Below are 21,031 nucleotides of genomic sequence, written 5' to 3' on the forward strand. Positions count from 1 at the left end.
TTTTCGACTAAACGACGACAATCGATACAGACTCACCTCGACAAAAACAAAAATTTCTCTGCCGCGGGATTAATAGTGAATAGACTCCGCACTCGCCTTCTTCCCAAACACGTGGACATGCTTGTGTTCTTGAACAAAAACTAGGCCGAAATGGTGAGATAAGTTCACCTATTAGAGATGCGCGGTTGGCGGTTACACACGCGCCCATCAGTAATCCGTGGAGCGGGTGGATTGCGCACGTGAACGTCATGGTTGAAATAACAAATAAATAAATAAATAATACGTAGGTTAACATATTGACTAGATCTGAAATGAGGGACAAATTAGTTGACCTAGAGGATCTGCGAAGCTGCTGTGTTCCATAACAACATATTATGTTTAGGAGACTGCTACAACAATTGGGTGGCTGGCGGTTGCAGGTATTAATTGTTGAAAAAAACATTGCTGCGGGTTGATTATTGTTATTTAGCAGCGGGTGCGGATGACATTATAGCTCATCCACGCAGCTCTATCACCTATTTTACTCTTACTGCTGTTTGATTTTATTTGCGATTAGATCAGCGTGATTGATCTCTTTTTGTTTTGTTTAGTTGTTGGTCATTGCTTTGATGGTCCATTCTGGATATTACAGCCATGTTTTTGAGCCTAAAATTAAGCAGTACAGCGTAGAATATTTTCCACCCTCCACGCTGCTGCTTTAAAAAAAGAAAAGAAAAATAGTCCGACAATTCGACAAAAATACGACACGGGGGCCTCGACAATCGACTCTCAAATTGCCATGTTGTTCCCATCCTTAATCATCTTGTTGATTTCTTCCTGCTTCCCCTTCTTTTGGGACTGAATATAAAATAACAATGTCTATTTTCAACAAACTTTGCAAACGCACAGGAGATGCAAGAGAGGGGGAAAATAAGTAAAAGGAAAATCAGCAAAAAGATGAAACGCACTAAATGGAAACAAAGTACAGCTTGGAGGCAAAACAGTGCCTAGTAAAACAGGGGGAGTGCTCATATAGAATCTCTCCATAAACTATTAACAAATGAGCTGGCAGTTTTTGTGAACACAATTAATCGTTTCCAAAACTTGACACTACACTTAGTACCAAGATAAGAGTAGTCAGAAAACAAGCATGAAAAAAAATTGGCTTCCAACCTTTAGTAACATCCACACCCAGCTTAGCCTAAGCTACTTCCTACTGACTGTATCTTGACACACTCTTCATCTACTTCGTTGACCTAGACCTTTTGTTTCTGGGAAAGGATTCAACGCTGGTCAAATAATGTGCCCTTTTTGGAAACATCTAATTGTTCAATCTCTGCAGGCTGACATTAGTAGCAACCGCAACAGCAAATGGGTCTGGCTCACGGAGATGACAAGCAGAGACAAAACAGACAGTTGCTATGGAGATGGGAGTTGTGGTAGGTGTAGAGATTAGTTGAAGAGATTCAAATGGAGTTAAGATTCTGCAGTGAAATATAGCTTATAGCTATAAGGACTGCAACCAAAAGCTCAGAAAAGGAAACAAATTACATGCGACTTTGCACCCAACCTTTAAAACATATGGTGTGAGATACCCTGCGCCTTTATACAAAGTATTAATTGAAGTAGAAAGGCGCTTTAAGCATAATTCTCTACATAGTGCAGGCTTTAATGCTCATAATTACCTGCAGCGCCCAACAGAGCACAGTGCTATTGGGTCTCCTACAACTGCAACCAAGGATTGGGCTCTGGTGATAGCTGTGTTGAGTAGCTTGTAGTTGGAAAGAAAGCCATAGTCGAGGTCCTCTGTCGAGTCCTCAACCAGCTGTTCTTTGCGCTTGATGGCCGTCTGTTTGTGCTTGCAGGTATGCCGTGTCCGCACAGTGCTAAGGAACAGCACCCGGAACTGTTTACCTGTAAACAATAAAACCTTTCTAAGTACTCTGAGAATAGTTGTACAAGTAACACATATCACTAAAAGAAGCAGATTAGTGGATGGATTAAAGCACACAGTTCCCTTGACTAAAAAGTAAGCAACAGAATATTTCAGTATCTTAACACATTTTATCTCAACATTTTGAATCCATTAGCTTCCATGATACTTGGAGTGGAAAATGAAGCCATTTCTTAAGATTGCTTGCAACAAATTGTCTACTCGTCTGATCTTCATCTGACTCCAAAGGCTAACAGATAAAAAAACAATAATAATAAACATAATTTAAACATATGTTCAAGTCTAAGCACCAACTGGAGAGCACTTTTCCTGTGTGCGAGTGTGTGCATCCATCGACTTGTTTTATGTGTGATTAATGAAGGAGTTAATGCTCATACAAAGCAGCTGGATGCAATGAATGAAAGCCACACTAAGGAGAAGATGAAAGATTGTGAAAAGCAGTCCTAACTAGCTGTACTGAGATTTGGTGAATTGAAGGATGTAACATGTACATTACATCAACAACATTTTTACTGTTCAGGCAAAAAAATTATTTTACTGACTGTTATGATATGACGTTCATGAAAGAAATGTTAACAATGTTCATAAATCAGAGAAATCAATTTTTGGATTTAATTGTATTCTGTGGAGCTACGGTGTTGATTGGCTGATCATAGATTCAGTTTCAATCAGATTTTGTAAATTGTGCTATCACTTCAGGGAAATAAACATTTACAACAAAACATTTTGACAATTTATTAAAGCTTTAGTTACAGTATTTTGAGGTTCTCTTTTAGTTCATATAGAAAAATTCTGGCTTGTAATTCATGGTATGGCCATTTCTCACCTTGGACATTGAGCACTCTCTCCACGCTGACCTCATGCATTCTCTTCTTTCGTAGCTCAGCACGAATGCGAAACACCTGGTCAGCATATGGGGACACCACTCCAATGCTGCCCTCGTCCAACTTCCCCCAGGCCACCGGCCACTTCTTGCGCAGCTCTTCCACTCGCTCCACAATCTCGAATACCTGAGGGGATGGCGAAGCAACACAACAGGAAAGAGACCGCAAGGTTTAAATGAACGTCACATTCATTCAGCTATGTTTTCATTTGAAAGGGGAATTCTCAAATATCCAGAAAAGGATTTGGGCTCAGGATCAGAGTTAATCTGCATCCCTACACTGGGCATGTGTGAAGAGAATGTCGATTCTCTTTTCTGTAGTTGTTTGTGTGGTTTTCAAAAAGAAAAACTAATAGTCAATTTGTACTAATTGACAATAGTGCAAAGAAGTATACAAGGAACCTTTCATTTACAGCTGGAACCACAATCAACCAGGAAGTGAAATCGGGTAACTGTATAATCAAGAGTCTTCTTCCGTCCATCTAGACTAAAATGGAAAGGTCTGACATGGATATCAAAGAGATGGTGGTAATTTGTTAAGCACTGCTTATGATTTGGGAACATGTCCACAAAAGGGTCCAAGGTCAGACAGAACAAATGACCAAAGTTATTCTGCAGATAGACCAATCAAAATGTGTTTCATTCCATACCCAGCAAATTTATTTTGCAATGTTCTTCAAGCACATACCTCAGCATTGTTGTAGTAAGCAGTGCTGTTCTTCTCTTGGACATCTTCTCCTCTGGCTGTGAAGAAGGTCAGTGGGTAAAAGTCCTTATGAGAGGGCTGCTTTCCACTTGCCATTAACTTCCCATCATAAAATAACTCTGACGTGTAGCTGTAGGAAGGGTAAGAGAAAAAAAAACATTTTAAAGAACACTTTCTCTGTAAGATATTTAAAATTATAAATTATGGATATGGATGTCTATGATAACATTGATCATGACTTTAATATTTAAAGCAAATCCAATCATAAAAACATTAACTACACCCAGCTAAAAATATGAAATAACATACATCTGAAGTGTACTCATTCACAGCTCCTTATTTTTTTCATAAAGCTAGTCCCTGCATGAATGTAGACTTTAGAACCTAGTTTTCTTTTCAACTCTTCTCCTCTACTGCTCGCTCCCCATTTTCCTCCTTCCATCACCTCTTCTCTCTATTGTCTCATCTTTCCTCCACATTTTTAGCCATCGTTTCAACACAAGGCAGTGTTGAGGGCTTAACACCTACTTGATGATTGCTTCATGGGAGCGATAGTTCTCACACAGGAGGATGCGACAGGGAAATTCCCTGGGGTAGTGCTCATACAGTCGGTCCAGGAGTGAGACGTGCAGGTTACGCTCTCGTGCAAACTCACTGTACACAAACGGACTCAGCTGCAAATCAAGGGACAAAGGATAGAGCCAAAGACGGGCAGGGAGAGAAAGAAGAGTGAGGTTAGTTTCAAAGGATGTTAATGGTGATTCACCATTCCATCACATTATTAAAGTTACATATATCCATGAGATTACATATATTTAAAAAAAAAAAATCAACAGAGCCTTAGCTTTCATTGATAATTCAGCAGGCTCTTCCACTTATGACAGATGAGGCAAAATGTTGTGGGAGCAATGGGGAGATGAAGGAATAAATGACAAAATCCTTCGATGGACGGAAGTGTGAGAGAGCGAAAGGTAGATACACCCGTATACAATGTAGTATGAATTGAAGCAATTACTGCATGGCCAGGGTTTGTGATGGACTGGTGACCTGTCCAGGGTGTACCCTTCGGATTGGCTCCCGCCCCTCCCCCCCTACCCTCACATGGGCGGTAAAGTGCTAGACAATAAGACTGCATGGCCAACTCTTGGCTCAGAAATATCCACTGCTGACCAGTAATCCTGTGCATTGTCTTTGGTTTAGTGACAATGGCAACTGTCAGTTCCTTTGTATTTGAAGCAAGAGTGGAGTAATCCACAGCAAAGCACACTGTGTTACATATAACTTTCAATGTCAACAAGTTTCATTTTAATTTAACTAATTATACAAAGAGAAGCCTCCATACATCTGAGACAATGAACCCCAGACCTTAAGTGTATGTGAATTGATGTGATCTGCAGATTTACATACAAGCAAAGACCAAAATGTGACCTTTTTCCACAACTGCAGACTCGTTGTTGACTCCTTGTATTTACCTGCATGTGGTCTCCAGCCAGCACGATGCGAGTGGTCTTGCTAGCTAGAGCAAAAGGCATGATGGTTTCACACTCCATGGCCTGGGCTGCTTCATCCAGTAGGATATGAGAGAACAACCCTGCCATAACAAAGAGGAAACCAAAGTTACTTGGAAAAAAAGTGTCATTTGATGCCTATATAATTTTATTATATTTTGATAAGGGGGCATATATAACACTGCTTGCTTAGCTGAAGCAGCAATCACAGCTGCAACATAGCTATCCATTGCCCATATTTAAATATAGGATAATGCAGGTCTAACGCAATGATGATTTATAAAAGCTGTGTTAACGTGTAGCCAGCCATTCACCAAAACAACACAGTAACACAAACCTCAGAAATAATTTTACTTAGATTTAGGTTACATGTAACATTCGCAAAATCACAAATGAAACACTGCTACGTTTCAAAGTGAATATAATCAAACAAGAGCCCAGTTTATTCAGATGATGACCAGTGTAAGTAATGAGAATATTTTAATTACAGACACATTAGAACATTATTTCTCTCAGTCACCCTCTCTCTTTTAACCAGCACTTCAAACCAAAGGTGAACAGTAGTCAAACCCTGATTTAAAAAGCTCAAACGGTGCTCAACTGTATAGGAGGAGGGGATGAAACGGCATTGCAAATGAGGAGCATGGAGCAGGTAAGAGAGAGCCTGAATAACAACCAGAAAACAGAGTCTGAAGCCAGACTACCATTTCAACTGAAACATTTATGCAGATATGAAATGTGATGGTTGGAAATAAGAGAAAAAAAAGAGCAACTTGAGGCAGCATTAATGCCTTAGTATGTGGCTTTGAATTTGTTTTAAAATGTATCTTTTATACCTTCTCTGGTGTTGTCAAAACCTTTGGTTTTAAGCATATTTTAAGCCATTTAGTTATTAAAGAGAGAAGTTGTGCACCGTTCTCTTAATTGTGTTTTCTTATCTGGTTCTTTTTCATGTTAGAAATAAGTTTAAAAAAAACAATAATTATCGATAGGTAGATGAGTTAAATATCTCCACAACATGGTTACATTTTATCCTTTTTCAATTATGTAATAATGAGTCTATGATAATGAATTGTTAGATAGCAAAGACTGTTTGATGTCAAAGAGGTCACTTACTGGGAAGACATAGTGTAATATGGATACAATAATGCACATGAGTAACATCTGGAGAATAGGCATAAACTTCAAATCATGCACTTGAGTAATTTCTCAGCATTGTGTATAAATTAAGGAACAGCCAAGTTGCACAGTATCTCACTGTGTTGAGAGCAATGGAATGCCAAGAGGAGAGTAATTTCAGACAGTGCTATCAAAGCTTGCTTTGAGCTGTTCATTATTTCCCTGTCTTGCCCGAACAGTGCAGCCATTGGGACGTTGTATAAATGTGCTATCCCTTGTATCAGATTGTTAATTATTGAGGCCAGGCACTTCTGTTGACCTCTACAACACATTGCAGTCAAGAGGAGGCCTGCTGCATCCCGCCTACTTGCTCTTTTACTTTGATCCACATGAACACGCAAGGGCCACATAATGCTCGCAAATGATGTACATGGGTCATTACAAATGGGAATGTTTCCCCTGGCAGGGAAGTAGAGATTGGAAAGGAGACTAGAGAGAGGCAGAATTGGTCTTTATGAAAACCAAGCAGATGAACGTGTAGACATGAAGGAGAACAGGGCCTAATGTTTCACCTGGGACACAGCTGCCAGCCTTGGGGAACCTATCTCTAAAACAAGAGATCCTAATTACATTTCTGTAGCTGCTATCTGTCACTGGACTGATAATAATGTTACAGTTTGGACAAAACAATGGTAACAAAAGTAAAGATAAGAGGAATAATAAAAAAACAGAGGTAAAGAGTTTAGAGGCACAGTGTTGCAGAAATGATTTAGGGGTGATTGGGGTGACCCAACAGCAACCCCAAAACCTCATATATCCCACGTTTCTCACATTCTCAGTCTCTATTTTTCCCTAACCCTTTTCACACTGAAAATGAATGCGAAAGGGACCATTCGGGTAATTATTTTACAAGAAACAAGCAAGATGAGGTTCGAAAGCAAAGTGATTTCAGAAGGCAATAGTATATTGTAGTTTTTAACCATATAGCATGACATTGGCATTTAAAATATTTCCACAATTCCTGAATTGACCAGTTAAATTTGAAGATCATAATAGACACATCACATATTCCATATTTCACTGGACATTTTTTATGTACATCTGATAAATTGTCTTTTGATTGAAAATTATTTGAACATTGCAAATTATATTTCAGTTCTTCTACTATTTTTCAAAGAAATTCTCATGTTCCAAGTTGACAAGGGAGATATATAACTTACCGGGGTCCAAGTCAAGCTGGCAGAGGTACTGGGAGGTGCTGAGGGTGACCACCACCACACGGTGCCTGAGGATGTCCTCCCTTGTAGGCATCTGGAAAGTGAGATGTGTGCTGGATATGAGACAGTACTGCTGGACAACTGGGTGGACCGTCTTCACCCAGCGGTTCCTGAAGTATACCCTGGAGAGTGAGATGAAAAAGGATTAGGAAAACTATGTTTGTTAAAGTATGTTTTATGCGTCATCAAAAATTCAAGTCTATTTTGTTGATCAATTCAACAAGTACTAGTTTTGGTTAACACAAATTGATTTATTGATTTATTTGACCCATCATATCGTGTCAAAAGGCTCAATCAATTTTCAGTTTAAAATTTAAAAAATAATTAAAATTTAGCAACATTCAGTTGGGGCCTGTTCACTGGAGAAGCCAAACACACACACGGTTTAGTGGGGATCAATGCAGGTAAATGTTTGTCAGTGTTTGTACAAAATATAACGTATACAATGCTCCAACATCAAAACATTTGTTGAACAAATATGTAAAGAGGCACCATTTTGGTTGCAGTTTAACATCATACTGTATACAAACAGCGCTGGATGCACTTAAGTGATCCCAAAACTGGGAAATGTCTTTAACTACAGTCCTGTCCTCTCTCTTTCTCTGGTGCCTGCAGCCTCACACCAGGAGTCTGCAATTTTTTTCTGTTCTTCTTCTGTACTTCATTTTCTCAGACACATGGACAAAGACATCTCAGCTAGCTAGCAAAGCAAAGGCAGTAGTGGAGGAGCAGGTGCAATTACATATGAGTAAATGGCTGACAAAGAGTCCTCAGGGTTTTTGTATCTTTACAGCATTTTAAGGAGAAGTTATGCTAACTATGGCTCTGCCATATTTTTAGACATACCAAAAAGGCTGAACAGAGCACTGGAGATACTGTTTTCAGTCTTTACTCCATAGTTGTAATTTTTCACATGTTCTCAGATACTATTTTCTAATATGTATAATAAGCAAAGAGGAAATTCTCTGTATTTGCTTTTTACATTACATTATTACATGTCATTTAGCAGACGCTTTTATCCAAAGCGACTTACAAAAGTGCATTTACAAAGTGCTTTACCCACAGTTTAAGACGACGGTCTGGCTTTTTTTCACGACTGGTCCCTAAAAGATTTTTTTGAAGATAGGACAGATTTAGGAGTGCTTGTGTGTGATTATAGAGGAATTCTATTGAACCCATTGAAAACAGCCCATCCACTCTGTGAAACAAGCCATTTGACTGCCCGTACGGTCCCAAGGCCTGTGTGTATAGGCACACAAAGCTGTCATGTTAATTCATGGATGGTCAAATTGGCACTGCTTTCCTTTCATCCGTGACCTCCATGATTTCTAAAATATGACTGGAAATCACTGGTGCAGTGTATGCAGGTCGTGTGCATCTGTGTGTGTGTTCCTTGGCTCCAGGTGGAGTTCTTAAACAGGGAGAGTTCTTGGAGTCATATTCCCAAATTTGACATGTTGTCTGCATATCCAGCCAATGAATAGTCTCAGAACAATACGGATGTGACATTATGACAGCAGGCCTTCCAACAACTAATCTCCATGTGATGTATACATCACAACAACAAACACAAAATAAACTTAAACAGTTCTTTTTTTCTTTATTAAAGCAAATTTAGGCAGATATTTTGCCCAACAATGTGAGATTTGTTTTGATGTTTTACTGACTTGCAATAGGTTAAATGTGTCTCTTTATCACCAGCATTTAGAGGTCAGGGATAATTAGGAATATACAACTTTCTTTTTTATTTCAGTTTAGGGAGTGGGCATACACAGGCTGAGCTCCAGTCAAGAGATTATTGGTTTAAATCTTAATTGTAATTCAAAGTAAACAGGCTTCAGACATCACATGGTGTTTTGATGAGAGTGTTTCTTTACCTGAGAGGTCTGGCATGTGGATTGCCTGCTTCAACATAAGGATGAAGATAGTCCTTAATGTAAAGGTCAGCTGCACTGTTGGAGTGGGTGCAGATCAAGACCCTGTACAGACCAGACACAGACAAAGTCAGACAGGAAACATAACAAACAGCTGCTATACTTGGAGGCAAAGACAAACCCAAGAAACGTAAAACCAACACTATCACCTTCAGTAGATGTCACTTATGAAATCTGTGCATGAACTGTCTTTTTAAATTGCTTTAAATTATCACTTAGAACAAGTGAAGAGTTGTGCAAAAATGTATTAGCTTACATAGCGAGACATAACTTAATATAATAATAATAACCTTATATAATAACACATACAAGGTATGCCTGAGCAGGGACTACATATGAAATTGTCACTATTTTGCCAGTTTGATAAGCAGGTAGCACAACCGCGAGGTCACTTCCCCTTGTCTTGGCTTTTAAAATATCTATAATTCATCCTAAACATAGAATATTAAACATACTTCTAAGTGAAATGCCAAATGAATATTACATTACTACACAGCCCATTTTTTCTTTTACATTACATATATACAGTACACACATATTGACAGAGCAGAAAAATATTGTGAGCTTCTGTTTAGAGGACACTGTCCCGAGGTGGTGCATTTACTTTTAATGAAGACCAGGGAAAACTAAATGTGCTTGTGCAACATTGCTTTGCTTCTGAACCAGGAAAATGCATAACTTAATGCGCTGTTTACACACAGATAACTAAGGAAAAGGAAATAAGAAAATCTGGAAGCCCTTTATTGTTGCACATTTTGAGTCCCAAGGTCCATGTGAATGGACACACATTTTGCAGTCTACATTCACTTTGCAGTCCAGTCTTTACTAAATTTTAAATGTTAAACCCAAGGCTGTTATTGGCTTGGGGCTAAATCTGAGGTGACGGCACATTCAAACATCTCGTGCCACCTCCATTACAGCTGTGCCTGTATAACTCCAAATGTCAGTGAGTGATAAAAAGGTAATGGATTAGCCACTATCCATAGGACAGAATGAACCAACATGATTGGTTGGCAGGCAAATTTTGAAAGTCTTCCATTAACCCTAACTGTTTGATTTTCATGGGTTTTAACTTCCATCAGTTTTTGTCGGAAAATCATTGATAAAATAAAACCGTTCAATTGTAAAAACAAACTTTTCAGATACATTCCATTTTGTTAAATGAAAAGAGGAAGAATCATGTTATGAGTGAAGTATACCTTTAAAAACATATATACGATAATACAATACAATTACTGCAATACACATTTTAGGTCATATCTGCAGAAGGATATCCAGGATGACATGGCTCTACCAATGGTGAGGATTTGCTTAATATTGACAAAACAATATTGTCTCATTCTGTGTGTCATATGCAAATATATCGATATTAATTTAAAACTTAAACATTAAAAATGTAAACAAAGGGGACTGGAAAAACAGGTTAAAAATAAGTTAAGAATAATAAATGTGAAACCAGCCGACAACAAAACCAACACAAAATATAATGAATACAAGTCAGACTGTTTCTATGGCAAAAATAGAAAGGTAATTAATGTGTGATGAGGTCAGTCTGACTGAAGTGTCCTTCATTGGGGATTATTTAACTTTTCTAATAAAAGACATCAGACAGCTTAGATTTGATTTCCATGTACTGAGAAACAGTCTATGTATGTTGTTCTGACCTCAAATGTTTTAGATTCTTTTTGGGAATCAAACTGTTAAATTGAAATATAAGTACAATAGTTTAAGTATATTTATTTAATGTGAAAAACCCCTATATTGTTAAGAAGCTCAGTTTCGAAACTAGTGTGGACACATGGCAATCCTTGATCAAGAAGAGATTCAACTCATCACCCAGCTTCATAATACAGGCTCCTAATCAACACTGACTGACCTAAATTTGGAGAGCCAGATGTTATTAGCACCATCATCACTGCAGTTTGACATGAGAGGCTTTACTAAGACAGATATTTGTTCAATAACCTAGTATGGCCCTCAAAGGATGTTATAAACATTCAAATGGCCCTTGGTACAAAAAAGGTTCTCCATTTCACCCAGCTTTCAAAATGACCATTAAGTTGGATGCATAATAACCTTCATGGAGACGGTGTATTTGCAGAGTTATTGTATTAGGCTGCACTAATGGAACAACTCTTGAGAGTGACATGACAGTGATTTGCTTTGGGCTACATTTCAGTAAGATGTGTAGGATTGTGGTTAAAAGGGACTACAACAATACAAGAGGAGACATTAAGGTATTTGAAGAAAGTTGAAAAAATAAATTAAAAATACACCTTGAAAATAACATGCACAAACCTGCTGTGGTCCTGGCGGAGGATGTGCTTAACAGCCTGTGCCAGGGTAAACGTCTTGCCTGTGCCATAAGGCCCGATGATTAGGATTGGGGGTAGGGCAAGAGCGACAGGTGTGGTGATGGCCAATATGGCCTCTTTTTGTTTGGCATTCAGACGGGGATCCAGCTGCTCGTCCCACTGCCTGAGTTTGAAAGGTGATAGGGAAATGATTAGAAGAATGAATAGGGCATGTGTAAATGAACTTACTGTACTGAATACATTTCAGTTTGGGCTTTGAAATTAACAGAGGTCAATCCAGTGTTCTAAGAAGGATAGCTGCACAAACCTGTGTGTGCTTATTTGTGCAAATAAGATGGATCAAGGATACTGTTAAGAATGACGAAAACTGCAACTATTTACTGCACACCATATTTTCTCCTTAAATGTAACCAGGGTAAATATAAACAAGCTCTTCTTGGCTGAAAATGAATGTTTCCAAAATAAGAAAAAAACACCAACAGTTTGCATAGTTTCCATCCTTACTCAGATACGACAAATTAGGACATAACAATCAAACAATGTCCAGAGGGAGAGGCATGGCAGCTAATTTATTGAAGTGATGCAGATACATCTGGTTTTTGAAGGTTATTAACTCAAGCAGTAAAGTTGTGAGAGGGAAGATGTGGAGAGGACGTGACAGCATGGTTATTCAGTCTTTTGATTCACTCCTCAAAACATTCAAGGCAAAATGCAGTGTAGACCCTTTTGATGAAAGTGCATTTTCATTTTGCACAAGTTATTACATAAAAAAAAGCTTTAAAAAAAGCTGGAAAAGCTTTATTGCACCATGATTTGTGGCAAATGTGAACTCTTTGGTCCATATTTAATAAAACACAGTCACTTATCCAACTTCCAATTAAACGGAGGTTTACATCAGTCTGGAGTGGAGATAAAGTAGCAGTCTGGAAAATCACAAGATTATATGTGACTTTAGCTCCAGTCAATAAGGATTACTGCTTCGCTCCTCTCACCTGTCGACTTCAGAGAGATATCTAAAGCTGCATAAAGCTGCCAGCATTTCAGAATGACAGCTAAGTCAGCAAGGAGACGGATATTCAGGCAACTCTCAAATTAATGTGGTGTACTCTTCATGAGGGTATTTGTCAAGCTAATGTGATGTGCAGGTATTAAAGACGTTTCTGTACAATCAATCTGTTGAGGATTACTTTTACTGAGAGAGTTGAGCATATGCGAGTATACACACCTGTTTGGGCTCCATGGGATGGTGGGGACAAGGCTAACATCAGGGAAAAGGATGGTGTTATCTTTAATGCGATCCAGGGCATAGTGCATCTCACAGAGTGGCAGTCTGTTCAGCTGGAACTGGAGCTCCACCTGACACAGAGGAAACACCAAGAGCGTACTAAATCATCTGCCAAACCATCCATATCAAGCCCCACAAATCAATTTTCTTTGAGAGAACAAGGGTCTGATAAAAAACGTGCAACCTATTACATGATTGACTATTTTCCAAGATATTTCATAATACTTCAATGCACTGTATCCACAAGTACCTTTACCCAATTATGATAACATAACATCAACTATTCAGGAAAACCAATATTAAAATTGATCACAGCAGGGTAGTTGATAACTTAGTCAAAAACACCTCAACCAACCCGATTGTGATTCTAAATCAGATAATTTGCTGCGTCCTTATATTCAGCCATTACATTTCCATTTGATGACTTGGTTTAATCAGGCGCATGTAACGCTGAGAATACTTGAAACATCACTGCTATGCCGTATATTGTACAATCCACATCAAGAGATAGGTAGATGGATAAGCATATATGCATGCAACATATGTACAAGAATACGTAAGATTATGTGCCCACTATAGAAAGGTGGAGGGTTGTTTTGAGAACAAACGCAACCTTGTTTCCTCTGCTGATGACTGGGGAGGAGTAATACATCAAAGGGATGCTAATAAAGGTAGTATCATTTAATATATTTCTCAGAACCAGGGAAACAAGTGCAGCCAGGGCACACACACAGGTGGTTTTCCTGTGAAAAAAAAATACCTTCATCGTATTATTGTTTTATGAAAAAAATAGAATGGATGAACCTTTCATCGTCAGTTTTCTAATGTAATAACAATCATCAGCCAGATACTAAGTCACATCTCCAAGACTGTACAACAACAAGTTTTATATTACAAGAGCACACAGCAACCCTCTCCACTTTGAGGTTTATTTTGCATCTGACAGTGACAGCAAGACAAAGACGCCCCATGCTTCAGTATAGGAAGTGTCTATGTTATTTGGTACAAATAACATATGGTTTAATAGGGGTGGGGATCTTTAGGTACCTCACGATTTGATTATAAAACAATTACCGATGCAACTCAATGCATCTTGATGCACTTTCAAACTCTCTTCTGTAAAGTCTTTGTCTCAGTGTGTAATCACTCGTCACTTACCCACTGCTATTTTCAACAACAGCAAATTTGTAATGAAAAACAAGTTTAATTATTTCCATTATCTTTTGCTACACTAAATAAACTAAGTATAAAATAAACAGTGTAAACTGGGATTGTACTGTAAACTGCATTGTAAAAAAACAAAGATAGCAGCAACCTTAACTTGTAACATCAGAAATTACATATTTCATATCTATCATAATGTAAATCATAATGTGAATCATGCTTTTACAGGCTACATTTTCAACAGCTGTGACATTAGCCCGCCAGTCATCGATGACAAAGTGTGCAGTTATAGTGATGTACAAGTCATGCTTCTTTGTTATGTGCTCCCTATAAAATGTCCGGGTGACGGCACGCTGCACTTCAGAGTTCCGCCTTTTCATACCGTCTTATTTTACATAATTTAATATGTAAATAATCAGAATTTGGACATATGTGAATCGATATGTAGCAGTGTGTGTTTGATGTTCTATTCTTTTGAATGGAGGTGCCTAATAAGTAGTCATATTGCATCATATTGTTATACCTGCAGTTCTCTGTCAGGCTGTAGTCCCAGCTCCAAACAGCAATCTTTGCAGATCCTTAGGAAGATGTAGTCCTTGGTCTTCTCCTCAATCACAGCCTCATAAACACGTTCTTTCACACCAGGAGGTGGATGGCTGAACCCCTCACGGCCCAAAGGCAGAAGAAGTACTGAATTCACCTTGGTCATCACTAACCGTCCAGCCAATGTGTCCTAAGGTAATAAAAGACAACGCTCAGAAGAGCTCGCTAGCTGACAAGTTTGGACTACAAGTATCATCAACAATTAGGTAAAGTATTCGAGAGGAAAAAAAAAAAAAAGAGTCTACTGCAAATGCTGATGCAAACAACCCCATTACCTCAGAAAGTGTTTCAGTGAGTTTGAATCGTGCAAAGAGCTGTCCATTCTGAGCATACTTGGCTCCAACTGAAATGCCAGTCAGCATAAAGCTGGTAACCAACTGGAGGTTCACCTTGATGTTAAACCTGGGAGGACAATCACAAACATTTGGTTAGATTTTGGCAGATCAGTTTAAAACATCACAACCAATAATATAAATTATAAAATATTGTTACTTTATTAATTGTCTATTAAAATAGCACCAATTTGCCAAAACATTATTTTGTGACCAAGGCAAACGTGAGTTCTACTTTTACATAATCTCTGAAGTAAAACCTGTGGTAAAAATTGGTTCTATATCAATTATTACTGCCTCTTTGCCTCTACTGTACCTGAAATGATGAAACCAAATTATTAATCAAATAACATTATGGTAAGGAACACAGACTTGAGAGACTTCTTGCTTGAGAGAGAAAACTGCAGTATAGTATAGGTACTGTACTGGTACAGGTGAGTACACACTGTGTGGACATTAAACACACTATGGGTGATAATGCAATCGCATGAGCAAGCCCAAGACAAATAGAGTTGGACATGGCATTGCAGTGCAATAAAGGTTTGATATAAAAGTTCTCCTGTCATTTCTGAGAAGGGTAAGATAAAATGGTTTCATTATGCAATTATAGTGAGACACATTTGAACTAAAATAAGATTTACGGTAATACAAATATTTTAAGGTTATCAGTAAACCATCATTTAAATGTCTGGAGTAACCCAACAGGAATTAATTCGCCCAGTAAGACTGAGTCATGAAAAGTATTATAGTCTAGCACAACATGGATGATTTAACAGGCGGGGGATTATTTATATGCACACTGGAAATTCTGAAAGATTAAAAGAACATGTCATTGTGCAAGTAAGACCAGAAAGAGATCTATTATTTAAATCCTGACCAAGTAAAATGAGAAAGTGTCATGAGATAGAATCCAATTAAGAGCAAAGGGAAAGCCAGAAATGAAACTCTCTGGTGAATGATGTATACTGTACTCACTTTACTGAATACAGGATTGGGTATTAGTGTGTGAAAACTGTGGCAGATCACTAACATTGCAAATTCAGATTGAGGTTCGAGTCTGACACCTTGTGGTGCACTGACACCATATACACCCATCAGCCTTAGGCACTGGCATTGTATCAACATAATTATAATTCAGTTTAATTAAGTCTAATTTCTGAAATGTTTTCCAGACTTTGCAGTATGTGAAAAATGCATTCCTGTTAAAACAGCACTGGTTAAGGCTTACATGTTTTCGTGAAATTTAACAGTGATCATCTTGCAATGACAATATTCGAAATCAGCTGCTGTTTTACAACCTTGGTTTGAAGAATCCATCAAAAGGTGTGTACTAACTTGCTAACTTCCTTGTACTGTGCAATCTCCTCTATGTAGAGCAGGTCGTGCAGTCTGGCCTGGTAGTTGTCTTTGGTCAGAGTCTTGTCAAGGACTGACTGGGTGAAAAGCTGATCAGCTGACAGGGGGATCTGATAGCGGGAAAGAAGGCTGCGCTCAAGTTCAGCCATTGTCTCATTTGGAGTGAACTCTACTATGGTTTTACAGGAAGAGTCCCAGCGCTTTGCAGTCATCAGAAGCTGCTGCCTGGCGGCCATCAAATGTTCTAGATCTGGAAAACAAAAGACAAGAGAGGAGGTGAAATAATTATTTGCAGTACTTTGTTGAAGAAACACCCAAATATGTTCAAAAAAGGTTATATATTGAATATATAATAATTGTATATTTATTTATATACATTTTCTAAACACAGCTGCATCAACATACCTTCAATAGAGGCAGCATCCACCATGATCCTTTGCATTAGCACAGGTTCTGTGCCAAAGTCAAAAACAGCAGTCTGTCGAAAGGTGCCAAAGATCTCAGTGTTGAAGCTCACTGCTACCTTGTAGACACAGTTGTCCAGGCCATTGTCTGCTGCCACTGTCAGAAGAGTAGTTCATTTTAAAAAAAACAAAAAAACAGACATAACTTCCATAATATTAGTGCATATATAAATAAATACCTTTGGAATATGGAATTAGGACTGGGCAATATGGACTAAAAGTCATATCTCAATATTTTTTCGCTGAATGGCGATACTCGATATATATCTCGGTATTTTTTCTGTGATGTAATTGGGGTTTCCCCCAAAGCATTATAGCATATTAGATAAAATGTTTTCTAGAGGCAAACCCTATAATAAACAAACAGTCCATTATAAATTTAAGCCACATGCCAAATGTCAGTGTAGGAGCCATGAAGCTGCTCATTATGATGAAATAAGTAATATAATTTAATGGCTTATATTTGGGTTATTTAGGTTTTATATTTTGTTACTTTTTGCTGTTTATTTTGATATCACAGTAATTGGGGGCGGTAACATCTAGTCAATATAATCACGGGTGCACTGGGAGACGGAAGTAACTAAGAGAGAGAGGGTGAGCCATGGGAGGCCTTAAGGCAGAACAGCCAATCATCAGCCGGTCACATTTAAGACACCCACATCCCCCACGGGTAGACGCCCCGGTGTGTGTGTAGGGACGCATGGAGAGGGAGAGGAGAAATAGGTGCGTGTGCCATGTATTGTCATTTTAATGCAAAATGAACTGTATCAATACAAGCGATATTGTCCCGTGTCGATATATATTAAAATATCGAGATATCCCTACATGGAATACTATATATTATTTTGGAACGTGCAGAGGATTGGATTACATTAAATACAGTTACTATATTTTGCTCTTAACAGAGTCAACTATGACCAAGGTAAAACAAACCTGTCAAGCACAAAGATGAGAACTTAAAAACAGGATCTCAAAACCTATGGGTGGGTGCTGCCTTACCGTACCATTTTCTCTGGAACCCCAAGGGAATGGTGCCAAAAAAATGGAACGTATAGGGCTGGTTGTTTTGGTACTAATTCTAATGGAAGTGTACTGTACCAAACCAAACTATTCCACTCGATGGGAAGACGGCTTGGGTTTGAATTTCTCAGTTAGCTTTAAAAGGTCAAGCCAAAATGCAGATAAAGACTCTATTGGTCACAAAATACACATAGGCATACATGCTGTTTGTTCTCCTGGAGTCCATTCTTGGCAGCCTTTGGGGACACTTTGGAGCTGGTCCCCAGCAGACACCCCAGTGATGGAGAAATGTGGTCGGTGGGCATCATAGAGCAGGGCAATGCGATACAGCTTTCTAGCCGGCTAGTAAAGGGAAAGGGAAACATAGTCAAAAAGAATAAATATATGATCAGTTTTATGATCCTTCTCACAGGGCAAGACAACTTGTGTAAATATCATTATCACGTGAACACAATACTACCTACCTTACAAAACAAGGAGAAGGTCCAGGAGTGCGAGGATCTTTTGGTGGCAACAGTGACAGAGAGGCTGGAGCTGGTTTCTACGTTCACTCCATCTAAATAGTCACTTAGCTAGAAAAACAAAACAAAAACGACTCAGTTGAAAACCAGTTTTCAGTACTTTCATTATTGCAAAATGAATTACTCTACAATTAAGCTTAACAAAAGCTATCCATTGGGGGGGGCAGTGTCTTTCACTAATTTTTTAAAAATGTATTTGCTTCCTTGCTGTTTGACAGTGGCTCTTTTGAGCTTGCACTGCACCACAACTGCTCACCACTTTCTCTGGGGAGAGAGAGTTCATCCACTTCTCTATCAGGGTCTCCATGTAGTTTTCTGTGAAGTGCTTGCTCTCCTGCTGCTGTTTGAGGCGGATGAGGCGTGAAGCATAGCGTTTCTGCCATTCCATCAGCTCCTCTTGTGAGTGAGCTGATGTACACTGGGCCCCATACCGACAAAGACCCTGCTCCAAGTACCTAAAGGGAAGGTAAACAGCATGCTGAAGTGGTGCCAAGACAAGTAGTTGATCTATCAATTATTCAAGTAAAATAGTTATAGCTTTCCAATGACAATTTCCAGTTGTTTTGTTCTCTGTGCTGTCATGGGACATATGCTAGAGGCTATGGAGGACAAATGAAACACACATAACTATTGATAAAAAAAGACTTGCAAGACGATGTCTTGAGGTTCACCATATGAGTTGTGCAACTTCACAAAATATTTTAGCATTAAGTAAATGATTCTTTCAGTGTGAAGACAGATACAACTATAATTCATGACTGTACATATTTCCTCATGGCTATATTACTATATTACTACTACAATAAAATACCTTTTACAGAGGGTGTACTCCTCACTGCTGGTGACTCCTCGGGGAGGTGGCCGGAAGTGCCAGCCATCTTCAACCTCTGTCAATACAAAAAGTCAAGTGGTCAATATGACACTGAGCCAAAACATCATTACAGGCTTCAGATAGCTGCTAATATGTGAAGAATATCCTCAAGTGAAGTGAAGACTTTGAAAACATCAACCTACTACTACAACCTTTTGTATTTACATGCTGGTGATTATTCCTGTGTTTACAAGATGAGGGCAGTATTGTAATTGACTCATGATATATACAGTACTGTACAAAAGTCTAAAGTGTTTTAGTTAGTTTTGTTGTAGCAATGCTGCAATGAGCATACAGTTTGATTATTTATTAGGAAGACTTTATTGGAAGACATCAAGAAAATTATAGAAACATCAGCATATATATTTTAAGTTGTGTTGTTGTTTTTCTATCAAAAAAGGCCTCTACAGGTTAAAGTGCAAAGTATTCGGTGTGCCCTACTCTAACTAATTATAAGTAGTTATACAGGTTAAAACTTGTGTTTGTCCTACTAGTTCACATCAAAAAATATCAATATCTGCTGTGAAATATTCTATTATGCCAGGTTTATTCAAGACATGCTGGAGCATACACACACATCACCGCTTGCTAATATAAAAGACTGACTTTCAGTCACATCATTGCAATCCAAATGCCAATGATCGCAGGATTTAAAATGAAAACAACAAAACTAGTGGTGCCTTAAGTACTTTATTTGCTCACCTTCCTCCTGGTCATCTGTGTATTGTGGTGCCATGTCCCTATTTACAGTCTAACAGAGACAGAGATGAAGTGGGTAAAGGAAAAAAAAAAACATTATCATCATCATCATCATCATCATCTGCTAACTTAGACACATACAAATGGATGCAGTACTGGACAAATTAAAATTATTAAAATAACAATAAATCCACCATAGCTACAAGCTAGGCAGAGTGCAAAATAATGAAGTTAGAGTTTGAATAAGGCCAGTCACCATTTTTATGACTCAGCTGCTAAACCACAAAGAAATGAGAAACTAAGTAACTAACAGACAGAAAATACTTACCTCAATTTCTGAAAGGAGCATTTTTAATCTGGTCAGGTCTTTTGCAACGATGCCATTCTATGATTAAAAAAAGAAAATACTGCAATTAGCACCACAAGTTCATAGTTCTTATTATATTAAAAACTGGTACTTTTCTTGGTGTAATATTATTAATGTTATTTCCAGAAATTATTGCCTATTAACATGCTACATTACAACAACAAAAAATTATATTCTATTGTTTTACACTTTTGTTATTTTATAAGTAATAAGAAGTCACCTATGGGCCAACTGATAAGTACTGCACATAACCCAGTCATTTCTCTAAAACTACTATTAAATTAAAAATAAATAATAGTCCCCTAATGGCTGAAAAAGACATGGGGTCAGTCCCTGAAATAGTTGGCAGTTGGGTACATTATAATAGCTAAGTATCAAATGGCAACGCACTAAAATGGCATTCCACAGCAAAGCTTAAATACACTGTGTTGGGTGCCAACCGCACACTGGCCCAAAATGAAGTGGCAAATTAATGAGAGTAGAACCAAAGTTGACTGCCTCCTCCAGTGTTTTCACTTTTACTCATGCGCTTCCCTCATTGTCCTGAGAAAAGTCATAGTTTTTGCTACACAGTTGTCTCTAGTATGCAACCACTGACAAACTAGAAAAATCTTCACAAAGTCAACTGAAAAATAGCTTGAGTCTAAATTAAAACACAGAGATAGAGAGAATAT

The 21,031-nt window shown here is 38.2% G+C and overlaps 1 protein-coding gene across 1 annotated transcript in view; it reads right to left on the bottom strand.

Moving 5' to 3' along the window:
- Positions 1-21,031, bottom strand: part of helz (helicase with zinc finger) — a 36,971-nt gene that overhangs the window by 8,659 nt on the left and 7,281 nt on the right. Inside the window, exons 5-23 of the mRNA XM_044028188.1 lie at positions 20,319-20,375; positions 19,994-20,042; positions 19,232-19,307; positions 18,677-18,875; positions 18,364-18,471; positions 18,100-18,241; positions 16,821-16,976; positions 16,395-16,665; positions 15,003-15,129; positions 14,648-14,857; positions 12,901-13,031; positions 11,659-11,838; positions 9,304-9,405; positions 7,370-7,548; positions 4,995-5,113; positions 4,051-4,196; positions 3,505-3,652; positions 2,760-2,943; positions 1,665-1,893 (exon numbers count right to left, since the gene is read on the bottom strand). Coding sequence (XP_043884123.1) covers positions 1,665-1,893; positions 2,760-2,943; positions 3,505-3,652; positions 4,051-4,196; positions 4,995-5,113; positions 7,370-7,548; positions 9,304-9,405; positions 11,659-11,838; positions 12,901-13,031; positions 14,648-14,857; positions 15,003-15,129; positions 16,395-16,665; positions 16,821-16,976; positions 18,100-18,241; positions 18,364-18,471; positions 18,677-18,875; positions 19,232-19,307; positions 19,994-20,042; positions 20,319-20,375 — 2,813 coding nt within the window. The remainder of the gene's footprint in view (positions 1-1,664; positions 1,894-2,759; positions 2,944-3,504; positions 3,653-4,050; positions 4,197-4,994; positions 5,114-7,369; positions 7,549-9,303; positions 9,406-11,658; positions 11,839-12,900; positions 13,032-14,647; positions 14,858-15,002; positions 15,130-16,394; positions 16,666-16,820; positions 16,977-18,099; positions 18,242-18,363; positions 18,472-18,676; positions 18,876-19,231; positions 19,308-19,993; positions 20,043-20,318; positions 20,376-21,031) is intronic.

The sequence above is a fragment of the Solea senegalensis genome, linkage group LG6 (genome assembly GCF_019176455.1).
Source record: "Solea senegalensis isolate Sse05_10M linkage group LG6, IFAPA_SoseM_1, whole genome shotgun sequence".
NCBI lineage: Eukaryota > Metazoa > Chordata > Actinopteri > Pleuronectiformes > Soleidae > Solea > Solea senegalensis.